The sequence below is a fragment of the Oncorhynchus keta genome, chromosome 15 (assembly GCF_023373465.1).
Source record: "Oncorhynchus keta strain PuntledgeMale-10-30-2019 chromosome 15, Oket_V2, whole genome shotgun sequence".
In the NCBI taxonomy this organism is placed as follows: domain Eukaryota; kingdom Metazoa; phylum Chordata; class Actinopteri; order Salmoniformes; family Salmonidae; genus Oncorhynchus; species Oncorhynchus keta.
The window spans coordinates 16,896,360-16,915,895 of record NC_068435.1 but is presented as its reverse complement, the minus strand read 5'-3'; the positions used below and the strand labels follow the sequence as shown (position 1 = coordinate 16,915,895).

At 42.7% G+C, this 19,536-nt stretch overlaps 1 protein-coding gene across 4 annotated transcripts; it reads right to left on the bottom strand.

Moving 5' to 3' along the window:
• Positions 1-291: 291 nt before the first annotated feature.
• Positions 292-18,709, bottom strand: LOC118394527 (schwannomin-interacting protein 1). 4 transcript variants are annotated; one of them, XM_035787778.2, is made up of 7 exons: positions 18,565-18,709; positions 16,095-16,207; positions 8,120-8,258; positions 7,687-7,890; positions 1,715-1,838; positions 1,326-1,419; positions 292-1,043 (listed from the first exon to the last, which is right to left on the bottom strand). In XM_035787778.2, the coding sequence occupies exons 1-7, from the start codon at positions 18,592-18,594 to the stop codon at positions 992-994; spliced, it is 756 nt and encodes a 251-aa protein (XP_035643671.1). In that variant the 5' UTR covers positions 18,595-18,709; the 3' UTR covers positions 292-991. The 4 variants fall into 4 exon arrangements, with proteins under 4 accessions (XP_035643671.1, XP_035643673.1, XP_035643672.1 ...); XM_035787780.2 differs by having other exon boundaries at positions 7,741-7,890; XM_035787779.2 differs by having other exon boundaries at positions 8,141-8,258.
• Positions 18,710-19,536: the final 827 nt, after the last annotated feature.

The following is a 19,536-nucleotide window of genomic DNA, read 5'->3' as shown; positions in this document are numbered from 1 at the left end:
AGTCTCTTTCCTGCTCAGCAACGGGTTTTTTATTTAGTCCAGACCGACCAGCTATCACTTTACCAGTGTCAAGAACAGTCAGCTCAGACATCTTTAGTTCTTAACCATTGAGATTTGTCTTAAAATAATGTGTTTTTCTGTCGAGTAGCATTTGGGTCACAAAGCAGGGATCGAATTACATACTGACCTTTGGTCGCGCCCTAAAAATCTGTTAATATTTTGAACATATGGGTATCAATATTAGTTAAGCACCACCATTATTTGAACTCTGCCACAAAAAAACACCAAAAGGACTCTTATCTTCCATTTAATTTAAAGTGCAGACAAAAGTAAGGTCATTGCAATCTGTCTGTAAACATTTGGCAAAATCAAGGATCAACCAGTAAAGCTTCAAAACATCAGAATGTTTAAACAGGTGGAATTATGCAACAACAGCGGTACTACATCCATTTGTGTGTCTAAATTATTCATACAAGATCTGTTTAGTTGCCGCAATGTTTATACACTGGGAAGCCTAGGAGCTAATTCCTTAGCAACAGCACAAACAGCTATGTGTGATTAGTATTCTACAAAGCACCACAACTGGCTGAGCGGGGCAACAAACAGAACCCTAGTCATCTTCTGTGATCAAACTGTCACTACCACACATGGTTTATGACTGGGGCCCGGAGTTTTGCCTGAACTCTTAAAATTCAGGACTTTGTATGACTCCCGGTTGGGTTTGGTCCCTCTGTAGCCGTGGACAACAACCCTCGTTCTGGAGAGTTAAAGCATATCCAGGCTTTTGTTCCAGCACTAAAACAACCCTGAATCAACCATTTGCCTAGTCATCAAAGGTATTAATCAGTTAAATCAGGTGTGAAAGTGCTGACCTGGAACAAAACCCTGCATGCCTTATTGGTCTCCAGGACCAGGGTTGTTGACCACTGCTCTGAGTTGGTTCTGGCTGTCATGTGACATAGGTGATGATGGGGACAGGTGACTATGGGTTTTATTTGGAGAGGGTTTTCTCTGCCATGTGTCTCTGGAGGCTCTGAGAATGCCTGTGACAAGAGAGAACAACAAATAACAGGTACATTAAAGAATGCATGAAAAATCATCATTAGATCCTTTTTTAAAAAGACTAGTTTGTTTTCAGAAGATGGTATTTTAGCGTAGACTTTCCATTGCATTTGACCTCCAGAACTAAGTGTGTGTGTGTGTGTGTGTGTGTGTGTGTGTGTGTGTGTGTGTGTGTGTGTGTGTGTGTGTGTGTGTGTGTGTGTGTGTGTGTGTGTGTGTGTGTGTGCTTCTATGTTCACAGTACTGTACAATATGATCTTCACCTGGTCAGGTCCTCTATGTCAACCAGCATGGCGTCCTGCTCCACATGGAGCTCATCTCTCATTAGCAGCAGCTGCACCAGCTCCTCATTCAGGCCTGCAACGTCACCACAACGTTATCTTAACATCCTTATAACCCCTGGAACAACAGAGTTATGATGGTGGTGATGAAAGGTAGATTGGGTGTGTACCACAGGTGGCTGGGGCCACTTTAATTGGGGAGGACGGGCTCATAGTAATGGCTGGAAAGGAATTAATGGAATAGTATCAAACACATGCATTCTATGTGTTTTAATACCATTCCATTTATTCCATTCCAGACATTATTATGAGCCGTCCTCCCCTCACCAGCCTCCGGTGGTGCGTGTGCATACGTACGTGTGTGTACTCACTCTGTATCTGCGAGTGCAGGTCGTTGGTGATGACCTGAAGCTGGCCCAGGCTCATGTCCCTCATGTCTCCCCTCCTCAGACTCCTCTTCATCAGACCCTCGCTGATATGGGGCAGGTGGGGCAGCTGTACACAAACAGACATGGGGACAACGTTAGAACATTAACTAGACAAGCAGGGGAACATTAGGTACAGTCATGTTTAGAGAGAAACAAGGCAACATACAGTGCAGCCTTGAGGTTCTCCACATTTTGTTATGTTACAGCCTTATTCTAATTATTATTTTTATTTTTTAATCCTCAATCTACTATACCCATAATGAAAAAGCACAAAAATTTTTTTTTAGGAATTTTTGCAAAAAAATCAAATAAATAACAGATACATGTATACCTTATTTACGTAAATATTCAGACCCTTTGCAATGAGACTCAAAATTGAGCTCAGGTGGATCCTGTTTCCATTGATCATCCTTGAGATCATCTTTGAGTTATTTCTACAACTTGATTGGAGTCCACCTGTGGTAAATTCAATTGATTGGACATGGTTTTGAAAGGCACAAAGCAGTCAATATAAGGTCCCACAGTTGACAGTTAATTTCAGAGCAAAAATCAAGACATGAGGTCAGAGACAGTATTGTGTCGAGGCACAGATATGGGGAAGGGTACCAAAAACGTTCTACACCATTGAAAGTCCCCAAGAACCCACTGGCCTCCATTATTCTTAAATGCAAGAAGTTTGGAACCACCAAGATTCTTCCTAGAGCTGGCCACCCGGCCAAACTGAGCAATTGGGGGAGGGAGGTGACCAAGAACCCGATGGTCACTCTGACAGAGCACCAGAGTTCCTCTGTGGAGATGGGTGACCCTTCCAGAAGGACAACCATCTCTGCAGCACTCCACCAATCAGGCTTTTATGGTTGAGTGGCCAGATTAAAGCCACTCCTCAGTAAAAGGCACATGACAGCCCGCTTGGAGTTTGCAAAAAGGCACTTAAATGACTCTCAGACCAGGAGAAACAAGATTCTCTGGTCTGATGAAACCAAGATTTAACTCTTTGGCCTGAATGCCAAGCATCATGTAATGCTCCGGGTGTCGTGGGTGTGGAGTCAAACGCAGGAGACAGAGAGTGCAATGCTGTGCTCTTTAATTGCACCAACGCACCACAGGGTGCTCACAACAATAATGGCCCCAAACACGGGGAATGAAAAATGTACAACTGAAAAATGCACGACCAGGAACACACACGTTCCTCTACTACAGAGCCGAAGGTTACAATAATTAATCCCGCACAACAAACAGGCGGGTCAGCTGTCTAAAGAAGCCCAACTAATCATCACAAACAGGTGCTACCAATAAACATACAAGGAGGGGGAGGAAAGACAATCAGTAGCAGCTAATAGGCCGGTGACGACAACCGCCGAGCACCACCCGACCGGGAAGGGAAGCCACCCTCGGTCGGACTCGTGACACATCACGTCTGAAGGAAACCTGTCATCATTCCTACAGTGAAGCATGGTGGTGACAGCATCCTGCTGTGGGGATGTTTTTCAGTGGCAGGGACTGGGAGACTAATCAAGATCAAAGGAAAGATGAACGGAGCAAAGTACAGAGAGATCCTTAATGAAAACCTACTCAGGACCTCAGAATGGGGCGAAGGTTCGCCTTCCAACAGGATAACGACCCTAAGCACACAGCTAAGACAACGCAGGAGTGGCTTCGGGACAAGTCTCTGAATGTCCTTGAGTGGCCCAGCCAAAGTCTGGACTTGATCCCGAGCGAAGATCTCTGGAGAGACCTGTAAATAGATGTGAAGCGACCCTCCCCATCCAACCTGACAGAGCATGAGAGGATCTGCAGAGAAGAATGGGAGAAACTCCCCAAATACAGGTGTGCCAAGCTTGTAGCGTCATACCCAAGAAGACTCAAGGCTGTAATCGCTGCAAAAGGTGCTTCAACAAAGTACTGAGTAAAGGGTCTGAATACTTATGTAAATGTGATATTTCAGTGTAAAAAAATATATATATATTTTTTTTAATCGCACAAATTTCTAAAACGTAACAAAATGTGGAAAAAGTGAAGGTGTCTGAATACTTTCCAAATGCACTGTATTTGGGCCTTTGGGGTTAGGGTGATTACAGTGCTTTCACACCCCCAACTTTTTCCCCATTTTGTGTGTTAAAAAGTGGGATTGAAATGGATTTAATTGTCTTTTTTTGTTGTCAATTTTACACACAAAATTCTCTAATGTCAAAGAGCTTTGCACACCTGGACTGCACAATACTTGCACATCATTTTTCACATTATTCAAGCTCTGTCAAGTTGGTTGTTGATCATCAAACAGCCATTTTCAAGTTTTGCCATAGATTTTCAAACCGATTTAAGTCATAACTGTAACTAGACCACTCAGGAACATTCAATGTCGTCTTGGTAAGCAACTCCAGTGTATATTTGACCTTATGTTTTAAGTTATTGTCCTGCTGAAAGGTGAATGTCTCCCAGTGTCTGTTGGAAAGCAGAATGAACCAGGTTTTTCTCTAGGATTTTGCCTGTGGTTAGCTATATTCCATTTATAAAATACTCCCTAGTCCTTGCTGATGACAAGCATACCCATAAGATGATGCAGCCACCAGAATGCTTGAAAATATGAAGAGCGGTACTCAGTGATGTGTTGTGTTGGATTTGCCCCAAACACAATGCTTTGTATTCAGGACATTAAGTCATTTTCTTTGCCACATTTTCTGCAGTTTTACCTTAGTGCCTTATTGCACACAGGATGCATGTTTTTGAATACTTTTTTCCAGTCCGGGTTTCCTTCTTTTCACTCTGTCATTTAGGTTAATATTGTGGAGTAACTAAAATGTTGTTGTTTCATCCTCAGTTTTCTCCTATCACAGCCATTTAAAACATGTAACTGTTTTAAAGTCACCATTGGCCTCATGGTGAAATCCCTGTGCGGCTTCCTTCCTCTTTGGCAAGGGAGTTAGGAAGGACGTATGTATCTTTGTAGTGACTGTGTGTATTCATACACCATCCAAAGTGTAATAAATCATTTCATGATGATGGAAGATATTCAATGTCTGATTTTTATTTTATGTTTTACTCATCTACCATTAGGTGCCCTTTTTTGCGAGGCATTGGAAAACCTCCTTGGTCTTTATGGTTGAATCTGTGTTTGAAATTCACTGCTTGACTGAGGGACCTTACAGATAATTGTATGTGTGGGGTGTGGCGATGAAGTAGTCGTAAAAAAATATGTTAAACACTATTATTGCACACAGTGAGTCCATGCAACTTATTATGTGACTTCTTAAGCACATTTTTACTCCTGAACTTATTTAGGCTTGCCATAATAAAGGGGTTGTATACTTATTGACTCAAGACATTTTAGCTTTTGATTTTTAATGAATTGGTAAATAAATAAATAAAAACATAATTCCATTTGGACATTATGGGGTATTGTGTGTAGGACAGTGACACAAAATCTCAATTTAATCCATTCTAAATTCAGGCTGTAACACAACAAAATGTGGAAAAAGTCAAGGGGTGTAATAATTTCTGGATGCACTCTATATGCAAATAATTCAATCCTTTCTGTTATCCTGATCTTAGAGCAGTTTCTTTAGACCGGGGCGAGTTAAATGCCATCATCTCACCATTGTTTGTTTAGGTACTGACATACACATCAACAGTTAGGTAAAACTCCAGTCAGGGGGGAATTCGCTCGGTCTGACACACAATGACTGTATGGTCGTATTTACAACTCATTCACCACAATCTTTGGGGCTGGGAAAATATAAAAATTACATCTAGGTAACTACCAATTTCTTAGAAGTGCTAAAGCTTGTTCCAAAAAAGCACTAAGTCGACTACAAAGTTTATTCCAGTAAATTACTAGGTCGACCAGCTGAGGCTAATAAACGCACTGTCCCGCCCCGGCTGCCTGTCAGGCCTCTTGCACGCACACAGTCACACGCACACTGTCATAGTCACACACACATAGTCACGTACACAGTCACACGCACACTGTCATAGTCACACACACATAGTCACACACAAGTCACACACACTGAGGACGGAGGACAATCCAATCCGGATGCCATATCTAATTATCTTTGTTTGCAATCATAATAAGAGTAACCTGCTTAATTGCTTGCTCATAAGTTAATTGCTTGCTCATAAGTTAATTGCTTGCTCATACGTTAATTGCTTGCACATACACTACCATTCAAACGTTTGAGGTCACTTTGAAATATTCTTGTTTTTGAAAGAAAAGCATGTTTTTTGTCCATTAAAATAACATCAAATTGATCAGAAATACAGTGTAGAAAATGTTAATGTTGTAAATGACTATTGTAGCTGGAAACGGCTGATTTTTAATGGAATATGTCACGTATACTCCCTCTCCGGCCTCTAGGTCATCAGGGTGCTGATTATCCCGCACACCTGTCCCCATCGTCAAGCGCACCAGCACCTCATGACACTAACCTGGACTCCATCACCTCCTTAATTATTTTCACTATATCTGTCACACCCCTTGGTTCTTTCCTCAGGTGTTATTGACTCTGTTTCATGTTGGGGCGTTGTTTGCGTTTTGTGTTTATAGTTTTATTTATTAAAACACTCACTCCCTGTACTTGCTTCCCGACTCCGAGCGTAGAAGGCCAGCAAGGCCAGCATCCCGGAGTCGCCTCTTCACTGTTAATGTTGAGACTGGTGTTTTGCGAATACTATTTAATGAAGCTGCCAGTTGAGGACTTGTGAGGCGTCTGTTTCTCAAACTAGACACTAATGTCCTTGTCCTCTTGCTCAGTTATGCACCGGGGCATCCCACTCCTTCTATTCTGGTTAGAGCCAGTTTGCTCTGTTCTGTGAAGGGGGTAGTACACAGCGTTGTACGAGATCTTCAGTTCATTGGCAATTTCTTGCATGGAATAGCCTTCATTTCTCAGAACAAGAATAGACTGACGAGTTTCAGAAGAAACTAGTCTAAAGAAGGCCAGTTTCATTGCTTCTTTAATCAGTACAACAGTTTTCATCTGTGCTAATATAATTGCAAAAGGGTTTTCTAATTATCAATTAGCCTTTTAAAATTATAAACTTGGATTAGCTAACACAACATGCCATTGGAACACAGGAGTGATGGTTGCTGATAATGGGCCTTTGTACAATAATATAGATATTCCATTAAAAATCAACAGTTTCCAGCTACAAGTCATTTACAACATTAACAACAGCCACACTGTATTTCTGATCAATTTGATGTTATTTTAAAGGACCAAAAATGTGCTTTTCTTTCAAAAACAAGGTAATTTCTAAGTGACCCCAAACTTTTGAACGGTAGTGTAAGTTAAAATGGTTTGAAGTACAAGTGTTTTTCCATCACCCTGGGCCTCAGATCACACAGGAAAGAGTTCTCAAAGGCCTCAGGAACTCATGACAATCCAATCTGGAACTGGCTGAGACGGCAGAATTTCACTCTCTGTACCAGGAAACATGAAAAAGTCTCATTGTTCTCATTGTTTGACTGAAAGTGGTATCAGTTTCATTTCAACCAACATCTGATCTTGAGAATAATTGGCTTCTTAGCCATTACATTATAGGGCTTTTTAGCAAGTGCTTTTAACACCAACAACTGTAAACGGAAATACCATGCTATTCATTTTGTACTATGCCCTTGCATCTAAGATGTAACTTGATCTCGCATCTTGCATATTTAATGTAAATACATGTACCCAGAATAATTCTAAATACATATTTTTCTGACATGGGGAAAGATAGAGGTTGTGTCAAATGGCAGTAGCCTGGATTCTAACCTATGTCAACACTAGACATGTGTGCCTTAAGCTGCGGCTTAGACCGCTACACCACCCTAGGTATTAAATGTGTTATTCTGACTGCACCATGGCCTCAAGTGTCCTCTCTCTCCAGCCAAGTCAACTTATCAGAAATGACAGGTCTACAACACACACACTGACCAGGTCGGCGACAGGCGAGCGGCGGTGGATCTGGATCTGTCTCTCCACCTCTACCTGCATGCGGGCCATAGGGCGAGCCAACGCCAGGGCCACCCGTGCCTCCTCTTGGAGCCGCCGCTGCACCCGCCAGAAGCCACAATCCTCCAGGGGGTCTGAGTCCTCCTCTCCCGTGTCCCGGTCCGACAGGGATGAACTCTGCTTGCTCTGGATGGACGCCCACATACACCACAGTAAGTACACATACACATGCTAGTTATACAGAATCATAGATTGTAATGTAAATACATGCATACTTCATAGTCATCAAACCCAAACACATTGGTGTGTGTGCTCACACACACATTCCACAGTCAATTAGCTTATTTTTCTCCTGTTAAGTCCTGTTATGTCAGGTTCCAAAGTATCAGTTGATGAGAACACACGCCACACACACATCTACATCTTTAGCGTGTACCACAGGTGACAGCGGCGTGTCCAGGCTGGTCTCTGTCCTGCTGTCCTCTGCATCGCTGTCCTTGTCACTGTTGCTGTCATTCACAAAACACACCTGCAGATTCACACCACTTTGAGGCCTGACAGTGAGAGAGAGAGAGAGAGAGAGAGAGAGAGAGAGAGAGAGAGAGAGAGAGAGAGAGAGAGAGAGGGACAGGAGATAGAAAAGGAGAGGGGGAGATAGATTGAACAATCAAATCACAGCCTGAAAAAAGGGGAGCAGGAGGGAGAGGCATACAGTTAGATGAAGCAAGGGGGCGAGATAATCGCTCAATTCCAAATGTATCCATATAACCCCACCCCTGATCCATATAACCCCACCCTTGATCCATATAAACCCACCCCTGATCCATATAACCATACCCCTGATCCATATAACCCCACCCCTGATCCATATAACCCCACCCCTGATCCATATAACCATACCCCTGATCCATATAACCCCACCCCTGATCCATATAACCCCACCCCTGATCCATATAACCCCACCCCTGATCCATATAACCCTACCCTGATCCATATAACCCTACCCTGATCCATATAACCATACCCCTGATCCATATAACCCCACCCCTGATCCATATAACCCTACCCCTGATCCATATAACCCCACCCCTGATCCATATAACCCTACCCTGATCCATATAACCCTACCCCTGATCCATATAACCATACCCCTGATCCATATAACCCCACCCCTGATCCATATAACCATACCCCTGATCCATATAACCCCACCCCTGATCCATATAACCCTACCCCTGATCCATATAACCCCACCCCTGATCCATATAACCCTACCCCTGATCCATATAACCCTACCCCTGATCCATTTAACCCCACCCCTGATCCATATAACCATACCCCTGATCCATATAACCCCACCCCTGATCCATATAACCCTACCCCTGATCCATATAACCCCACCCCTGATCCATATAACCCCACCCCTGATCCATATAACCCTACCCCTGATCCATATAACCATACCCCTGATCCATATAACCCCACCCCTGATCCATATAACCCCACCCCTGATCCATATAACCCCACCCCTGATCCATATAACCCCACCCCTGATCCATATAACCATACCCCTGATCCATATAACCCCACCCCTGATCCATATAACCCCACCCCTGATCCATATAACCCCACCCCTGATCCATATAACCATACCCCTGATCCATATAACCCCACCCCTGATCCATATAACCATACCCCTGATCCATATAACCCCACCCCTGATCCATATAACCCTACCCCTGATCCATATAACCCCACCCCTGATCCATATAACCCCACCCCTGATCCATATAACCCCACCCCTGATCCATATAACCATACCCCTGATCCATATAACCCCACCCCTGATCCATATAACCCCACCCCTGATCCATATAACCCCACCCCTGATCCATATAACCCTACCCCTGATCCATATAACCCCACCCCTGATCCATATAACCCCACCCCTGATCCATATAACCATAACCCTGATCCATATAACCCCACCCCTGATCCATATAACCCTACCCCTGATCCATATAACCCTACCCCTGATCCATATAACCCTACCCCTGATCCATATAACCATAACCCTGATCCATATAACCCCACCCCTGATCCATATAACCCTACCCCTGATCCATATAACCCTACCCCTGATCCATATAACCCCACCCCTGATCCATATAACCCTACCCTGATCCATATAACCATACCCCTGATCCATTTAACCCCACCCCTGATCCATATAACCCTACCCCTGATCCATTTAACCCCACCCCTGATCCATATAACCCTACCCCTGATCCATATAACCATACCCCTGATCCATATAACCATACCCCTGATCCATATAACCCCACCCCTGATCCATATAACCCTACCCCTGATCCATATAACCATACCCCTGATCCATATAACCCTACCCCTGATCCATATAACCATACCCCTGATCCATATAACCCCACCCCTGATCCATATAACCCTACCCCTGATCCATATAACCCCACCCCTGATCCATATAACCCTACCCCTGATCCATATAACCCCACCCCTGATCCATATAACCATACCCCTGATCCATATAACCCCACCCCTGATCCATATAACCCCACCCCTGATCCATATAACCTCTACAAATCCTGGCTGCATTTCATTCACTGTCCTTTGCTAATCTGAGGTCTGACTTTCAAAAAACATGAAAGGTGGAGCTATTGCTTTTACACCAGTAACCCAGTCATGGAGGCGGCAGGTAGCCTAGCTGTGAAGAGCATTGGGCCAGTAACCGAAAGGTCACTGGTTTGAATCCCCGAGCCGGAAAGGTGGAAAAATCTGCCAACAAGGCAGTTAGCCCTCGACAACATAGCCTTCGATTAAGAAAGCGACCCCGCACCTTTCTGATTCAGAGGGGTTGGGTTAAATGTGAAAGACACATTTCAGTTGAAGGCATTCAATTCTACAACTGACTAGGTATCCCCCTTTCCCCTTCCCTTCACTCAGATCCACACAGGGGAGTGAATGAGGGCAGAAGGGATTGTGTGCAACCTGGACTCAGGTGTAAATGTAACACAGTCAATGTGAATTGATCTCCCTTTATTTAGTATGCTATGCTATGTTTCGTATGGTATGTATTAATTTGTGGATGTCCATCATCCATTAACTATAATATGTTACGAATTGCAATTCATATAATATGTTATGAATTTGCAAGACGTTTGATATTTTATATTTTAGGAATTCCCGAAATGTTGTTGCTAACATTAGCTAGGTGGATAAAATTAGCTAGACTAGGAGTTAGGGTCAGGAGTTAGGTTAAAAGGTTAAGGTTAGGGTTAGGGTTAGGGTTAGGGAAACGGTTAGCTAACATGCTAAATAGTTATAAAGTGGCTAAAAAGTAGTAAGTTGCTAATTAGCTAAACTGCTAAAGTTGTCCATGATGAGATTCGAACACACAACTTTTGGGTTGCTAGAAGTTCACTGTATTTAACTTCTGTCTTATGCAACCATACCAACAGTAACATATTACACTATCTTGAGTGTCCCGGATTTTTGTTTACTATGTTACCTTGGGCATTGTGCGGTTTCGTTTGGTAACATCATATATCGTCACAAGCAATAACAAAAAGGTAAATTAAACAACCAGACCCATAAAATTACATAAAAATTGAAACCATTGAAATCTCTCAGCCACAGTGATGACGAGTCAAACAGACTCTCAGTCACCTTCAGTAAGCAAGACTTTCAGTCATCATAACAGTCCATACGTCATTAATTCAAGAAGCTGTCACTAAACAAGATGTGAGAATTTGGTTGAAACCTAGACTCCTTGCTTCAAAGTAGGAATAGGAACCGCACTCAACCCCTAAAAGCCTGTTAGCATTGGAATTTCCACTTTACAATGTACCGGAAGGTACACTTTGACCTCCACTAAGGGTCATGTGACTAGAGAACGTTCAATAGGAACAGTGGACAGAAAGAGGCAACACTTCTTTATTTCCAGTAGCTTGACCACAGACAGATGAGCACTTCCCTAAACTGGACTGAAAAGGGGCGGTCCCCTTTATTTAGGATAAACACCAACCACTTTTCCAGGAAAATGTGTAGGTGTAGGTACTCAAGTTCACTCGTCAGAGAGACTTGCCGTTTCTGAAGGCATGGCCTAACCTTGTGTGTCTATACTCATAAACCTAGTGGGTGGGTGTAGTATGCTTTGGGTTTGTGGGTTCAGTGGTTACGTGTGAATGCACAGTATTTTAGTGTGTGACATTTGTGTCATTTGAAGTTTGAGTTTATTTTATTTTTTACAGGGACACTGCACATTAATCAACGTTTCAGTAAAAGTGCCGGTTTTAGCCAGCCCGGCTAATTTTGAACCACAGTCCCTGGGCAGGTTATTAAGTGACATTGTGCATTTGTTTTTGTGTGTTTGCACTATGCTATGAGCTGACAAGTATATATAAGTCAGTGTGAGAAGATTACATTGATCAGTGTGTGCATGTGCTGTATGCTTATTACATCTGTATGCTTCCCCGTTCAGCCATTTACAGTCAATGATTCTCGTCTTGCCCTTTAGAATGAAGTTCTGGTGTTACTGTTACTGGGTGAAAAACAGAGAAAACAATGTAGCTTTCCGGGAAGCTCTTTCTCTATACCTTTTCTTGTCTCCCCCTGTGGGATTTTCTCTGCTTAAATGACTCATTTCAGGGAGGATAAACTAACACTCTGACATGAATATACATTTTTAAAAAAGCATCTGCTGCTTCCAGACAAAGGGCCAATCCCAAACTTCCCCCTATCCCTTAGGCCAGTGGTTCTGTTGTTGCCCGGAAGTAACTCGCTCAATGGCTTGGTAATTATAATGAACACAAATATAAAAGCAACATGCAACAATTTTAACGATTTTACTGAGTTACAGTTCATATAAGGAAATCAGTCAATTGAAATAAATTCACTCAGCCGTAATCTATGGATTTCACATAACTGGGCAGTGTCGCAGCCATGGGTGGGCCTGGGAGGGCATTTGGGAGCCAGGCCCAGCCAATCAGAATGAGGTTTTCCCCACAAAAGTGCTTTATTACAGACATAAATACTTTTCAGTTTCAACAGCTGTCCAGGTGACTGGTCTCAGACAACCCCGCAGGTGAAGAAGCCCGATGTGGAGGTCCTAGGATGGCGTGGTTACACATGGTCTGCGGTTGTGAGGCCAGTTGGGCGTACTGCCAAATTCTCTAAAACAACGTTGGAGGCGGCTTATGGTAGAGAAATGAACATCCAATTCTCTGGCAACAGCTCTGTTGGACATTCCTGCAGTCAGCATGCCAATTGCACGCTGCCTCAAAACTTGAGACACCTATGGCATTGTGTTGTGTGACAAAACTACACATTTTAGAGTGGCCTTTTATTGTCCCCAGCACAAGGTGCACCTGTGTATTGATGATGCTGTTTAATCAGCTTCTTGATATGCCACATCTGTCAGGTGGATGGGTTATCTTGGCCAAGGAGAAATGCTCACTAACAGGGATGTAAACAAATTTGTGTACACAATTTTAGAGAAATAAGTTTTTTATGTTTATGGTATATTTCTGGGAAATGTTATTTCAGCTCATGAAACATGGGAGCAAAATTGTTGTGTTTATATTTTGGTTCTGTGTACATGCTTTTCCTGTGTGTTTATGGATCCTCCATAATATCTAGCATGCTCACGTGAGAGATGTAACACCTGGCTCTGGTCTACTTAGGGAGGGATCAGAATTTAAAGCATGGTTACCTGGAGGAAAATGGGCGAGGGTCATCGCTTATTACATTTCAGTCAAGGGGAGGGTTTAGTATTTTGTAATTGTAATTGATGGAATGTCTATATTTCTCAGTGTTTTAGAATTAGTTGCTTATTAGGATATTTATATCGACGTGTGCCCGATACCGCCCCTCATCTCTGATTCTCTGCTATCATGTGCGCCTATAGGCTTTTTAGTGTGGTCTCAATCAAATGATCCATAGCCTATAGGCTACGAAGTGCATGCTCGGAGAAGCACAGAGCAAAGTTGTATTTCTAAGATAGCTGCTAGGATGGTGTAAATAAAACTAGGCTCCATTGGACATTACAACCCTGAGCCCTGGCCTGTTTGCTCTTCCTGATAAAAAAAAAAACGTTTTTCTGTGCTTAACCAATGGCTGTGCTTTGTAGGCCTACGGTTGCAGTTCAGGAGTAGAGTCAAAGGCTTCTCCCGAAAATAATTGTTGATTAGGCCTAGTCTAAAAAAATGCGTGCAGACTAGTCTATAGCCTATGTTCTGTTCAGTTTGAGAAGGAGAGGTGAAGATAACTACTTTGATAGCTTGCTACTAAATAAAACTGATTTGAATAAAAACAATATGTTTCTTGCCATTGATGCATTTATCAGAGTTATTGACCTCACAATTAAGCCAGATTTCAGTAACGGTACATTGTGGTGCTGAAACTTGAAGCAGCAGCCGCAACACAATGAATCCGAAATGGACCGCTCATGGTGCTGAAAGTAGTCCAATTCCAGTAGGCATAATTCATTTAAACTGTCTTAATTTTAGTTAGACTTTACTAACGACAAGAGTGCTTTGTGTCGGAGACTGTTTCTTCCTATTTACGAAATATGAGGTCCGTCTACCTGTTGTACAGATTAAATTAGGCTATAAACTGTTATATCCATAGATTTATCGGTCAATACCTCCACCCGCCATACACTCTTTAAATGGCCTACCTCCTTGTCGGTGAAGGGCTGTAAAGTTAAAGAACATTTTAAAATATACAGGCCTACCCCTTGTTAGTTTTGAAGGAAATAAAACAGATCTCATTAGTGCTTTAGCCCGCAATGCTTTATGCTAGAAACAAGCTGTAAAAGACCCCGGTAAGACGTGACTCGGATGCATATGGGGATATTTTGTTTTGTTTCTTTCAGATGCTGAGCTACAACCTTCTATAGCCGAGGAGACAAAACATGGACTTTGCTTGGGAAGTAGTATAATTATGTCACTGTCAATTGATTAAGGTATTCACTTCCTGTATAACAGGCCTAGAGTATGTTTTAACCCAGACAGCTTTCAGGGAAACACTTGTGACCTTCTCTTGTTTTGTTAAGCAACAGAAGAAGAGTAACTTTAGCCAGCAGTTAATGCTTACATTTGTTTCCATCAGTGGGCCTACTCTGTGTCAGGTGGAAAGATAGGCCTAATTTTTGAAAATACCATGCTCAGATTCCTAATGACATCTCAGATTAAATTATTTGCAAAAAGGGCCAGTTTCGTTGCAAACACGACACATTGATTTGGCATTAAGAAATATGATCAAATGAACACACAGGCCTATCTCTCTGTCCGTTCTTAGCCTGTAATTTCGTTCATTTGCGTGGTAATAAAAAAGATTCAGCTAATATGTACATGGCATAGAATTGCATGACATTTTTATAAAAGGCTATTTTTTCTCGGACCTGCAAACACGATGATAGATTCAAGCAATTATTTTACTATAAAGGAGATATTTCCACCCCTAATCTTGTCCATGGTTTGTCTGCAAACCCAAAACCTTCTGGCCCGCAGTTCTTTGCTCTATCAAAATTTGTGCGCTGCCATCTAATGCTTACAGGATAAAGAACAGTTTCTAAAACGGCATATATACGGCTCTGGTCTGTCTAAGAACTGAGGTTAAACGGTAAGCATGTTCTCTGCTATCCACTTGATGTTTTATGATTATTTTTTGTATAGGGGAGGGTCATTTATTTTTAAGCTTCAGGGAGGGTTTAGGGAAAATATATTTTGCTGAAGGGAGGGCTATCCATTTCTATTTCAGAGAGGTCTGATTTTCTCCATGTAAACCTTATTATAAATAACGTTCACTCTCTTATTGTCCCCTCTCGTTCGCCCGTGAGATGTTTTGTCCAGGGGAAATAAGTAGACCAGAATGGTCCCGCACCAAAAATTTAAAAAATAGGGAGTGGGGTGTATCGATTTTTCGATACAATGGATAGCCCTCCCTTCAGCAAAATATGCTCTCTATTCAAGGAGTAGAATGAGGCTACCCCTCCAGACGATGATCAGTTTTTAACAGAAGGAATGCTGATCCTAGACCTGTGCCTAGTTCTCTTCCGCTAGAAAGTAAGTCAAACACTCACTGAGCTCCACAGCATCACACCATCTAGTGGTGGAAAGGGTGCAACACAACTGACTCAATATTTTTAGTGTGGCGCTATTATCGCAGCAGCTAAAACTGTCCTAAAACTATGGGCGATCCCATATTTCATAATAGTACAACACACACTATATTAAACTCAAAATTCCAAATGAACCTACCTATTTCAGATAAAGAGCACAAGCAAGCAGACACACATGCACGCACACTATCTGGTATACTCATGCATTATCACCATCAGACAAACCCACCGGGAGGAAATGCCATTCTTGCTGCAGCTGGTGTAGATGGCTGGCTCCTCGTCGTCATAGAAACTGCCAAAGGCTAGCTTCTGCCTGATGGACTCTCTGTCATTCCTCTGGGCCTAGTGGAGGCATATTGAAGAAAATACAACAATACCACAATAAACCTGAAGTAAAAATCCCGATGATAAAAACAGGCATCAACCCAATGATAAAGAGGAAGGATTTTAATTCATTGGCATTTTTAAGAGGCATAGAAAACTAAGATGACTGGACAACATTAAAATATAGCCTAAAACATTAAAATATATAGTAGGTGGGCCAATTAAATAAAATGTGAAAACTATAGTCAGTATAACAACGAATAGCACTTAGTATACTATTGCTTAAACCAAGGGAATAGAGAGATGTAGAGTTGGGGTATGGTCATACAAGCACACAAAGAGAAGAGATGGGTGGAGGAATGGAGGGAGGATGAAGAAGAAGGGATGGATGGAGCGTTTTAATGGAGTCTGACTGGCTGGGTGCTAAATCACTGCGGACTCAGAGTCGTGGAGAGAAGGGAAAGAGCAACGCAGCCAGGCGGAACACACACAGAGATAAATGTCCAGTCACCTCGCATTGATTTTATCTCATCTTTCTTTGTCCTCGTCTTTAATATCTTGTGTCATCTTAACTCTCATATACTCTCTCCTCTTGCTCTCTTTACCTGGTCTGTCCCATCTCCCATGTCTGACTACTTTTTAATCTACCTGTATCTCTATTTTTCTGTTCTTTCTGTTTGTACTCTACACCCACTACATCCAAAGATGTAGTGGGTGTTGTTTGTGTCATATAGCTTTTAGTTTGACATACAGATCCTTTCTTTATAGAGGCCTGCTTCTGCAACCACACAGATAGAGATCCAATGGAAATGCATCATGCAACAGTAAACATGACTTTCCTTTCCAGATTTTATGTTTACAGTCTGTGACTGCGCCCACATCCCTCAGGTGTTGCTGTAATTTAATTATACCAATGTGTTTTCATTAATTGAATTCCCTTAATTTATTTTATGAGAATTTGTAAGATTCTTGTTTGCATAAAATAGACAGAGACCGGTCTTATCAATAATAGGTAACATAATTTATTCTCGGCGCGCACTGCCACGTTACCACGAGCAACAGTTTATATACAATAACATGACGTCATTTCATTGCTTAACAGAATCTCCTCCTCCAGACCGAGACAAAGGGAACTTTAAAGGTTCATTCTGAGTTCATTCTGACCCCCCAGCACATACACAGGACACACAACACAACTGAATTAACTTTTGACCCCTCAACATTATCGATCACCACTTAGCTGACAGTTCTAATTAACAGCAAACCTAGGAATGCACTCACAGCCTTATCTAAAACACCCCAGAGCTAAGTTTTGTCGGTTCAACCATAGGTTAACTACCTTATCTGTTTACTTAATCCACAACCCATTTCTTTCTTCCAAGTTGGAATGGTGTTCATTAACTTGAATTACTCCTTGTCTGTGTCACACAATCCCTTCTTATGAACTCATATTGTTAATCAGATATAATAAAACAGAGTATAAGTTTACTTAGTTACAGTTCCATTTAAAATGATTTGTTCAGTCATTTAATCGTAATTTTCCTAACACAGGGCCACTCACAGTTTGGGACATCACACACGTATGCACACATGTATGTTACACACACACACACACACACACACACACACACACACACACACACACACACACACACACACACACACACACACACACACACACACACACACACACACACACACACACACACACACACACACACACACACGCATAGTGATTAGATGGTGCTGTGATGTAACGTCATAAATCACAGATGGACGCTCCCATTGTAGAAGAAGCAGCCAACGCTCCACCCCCTCCAGCCTCCTCACACTGGAGACCGAGCCAGTTACTGTCTTACTGGGTAGATAGACCATCTACACTACATCTACATCTACACCACATATGAAACATAAACAACACACACTTTATGATGTTTTTGGTATATGATACTGAATGTCTTAACTGTAAAAAGCATGGCATTAACATACTCTCAAACAAAGTCGCACGCATTGTACAAAATGTACACACCAAAATGTACACACCACCTAGGCGAAACACGAACATACCTCACACGTACACATACACCTAGCAGCACATACACAGAAATACACACCTCCAAACAACATAAACAGCAGAAATGTACACAGACAGGATGGCAAACCAACAACTACAGGCTTTTATATGTAGTCGGAAATAGACGTGCAATCTTGTCAAATATACGCACGGACACACCCTGGTGTGATACAATCACACACACATAAATACATAACCCACAGATTCATCCAACATACCTATATGAACCTAACATACAGTATTTCAATACATGTAAACACATTATACTACAAGAACATACACACACCATACAAACACACACCTGGTAAACATGTTTCTCCTGGTGCACCATTCTTCAGTACATTGTACAGGCAGCAGCCCTACCCTTCCATACACTGCAGTGAGCCAGACCCAGGAGACCCACTCATATGCCTCAGCTACATGCAGAAGGGAGGGGGGAAGAAGAGGGAGAGGGGGAGGGAGAGGGGGAGGGAGCGGGATGGATAGAGGGAGGGGAGAGATTCTGCTCAGCTGATGGAAAGACGTAGGCGCTCTCCACTACTCTCCTCTGATGGAAAGACGTAGGCGCTCTCCACTACTCTCCTCTGATGGAAAGACGAAGGCGCTCTCCACTACTCTCCTCTGATGGAAAGACGTAGGTGCTCTCCACTACTCTCCTCTGATGGAAAGACGAAGGCGCTCTCCACTACTCTCCTCTGATGGAAAGACGTAGGTGCTCTCCACTACTCTCCTCTGATGGAAAGACGTAGGTGCTCTCCACTACTCTCCTCTGATGGAAAGACGTAGGCGCTCTCCACTACTCTCCTCTGATGGAAAGACGTAGGTGCTCTCCACTACTCTCCTCTGATGGAAAGACGTAGGCGCTCTCCACTACTCTCCTCTGATGGAAAGACGTAGGCGCTCTCCACTACTCTCCTCTGATGGAAAGACGTAGGCGCTCTCCACTACTCTCGTCTGATGGAAAGACGTAGGCGCTCTCCACTACTCTCCTCTGTGTGACTGTTTAGCATGGCTGCTGCTTTCTATACCTGCTATCTGCTCCTCCATCTCTCTCTTTCTCTGTATCCTCCATTCCCCTCTTTCTCTGTATCCTCCATTCCCTCTTTCTCTGTATCCTCCATTCCCTCTTTCTCTGTATCCTCCATTCTCTCTTTCTCTGTATCCTCCATTCCCCTCTTTCTCTGTATCCTCCATTCCCTCTTTCTCTGTATCATCCATTCCCTCTTTCTCTGTATCCTCCATTCCCCTCTTTCTCTGTATCCTCCATTCCCTC

Excerpts from the sequence above, each read along its gene's own strand:
- LOC118394527 (XM_035787778.2), bottom strand. The coding sequence starts at position 18,594 with ATGGTGCACCAGGAGAAACATGTTTACCAG. Across the intron at positions 7,891-8,119 it reads TACACGCTAAAGATGTAGAT|AGCAAGCAGAGTTCATCCCT; the intron begins GTGTGTGTGGCG and ends GCGTCCATCCAG. Across the intron at positions 1,839-7,686 it reads GCTCGCCTGTCGCCGACCTG|CTGCCCCACCTGCCCCATAT; the intron begins GTCAGTGTGTGT and ends GTTTGTGTACAG.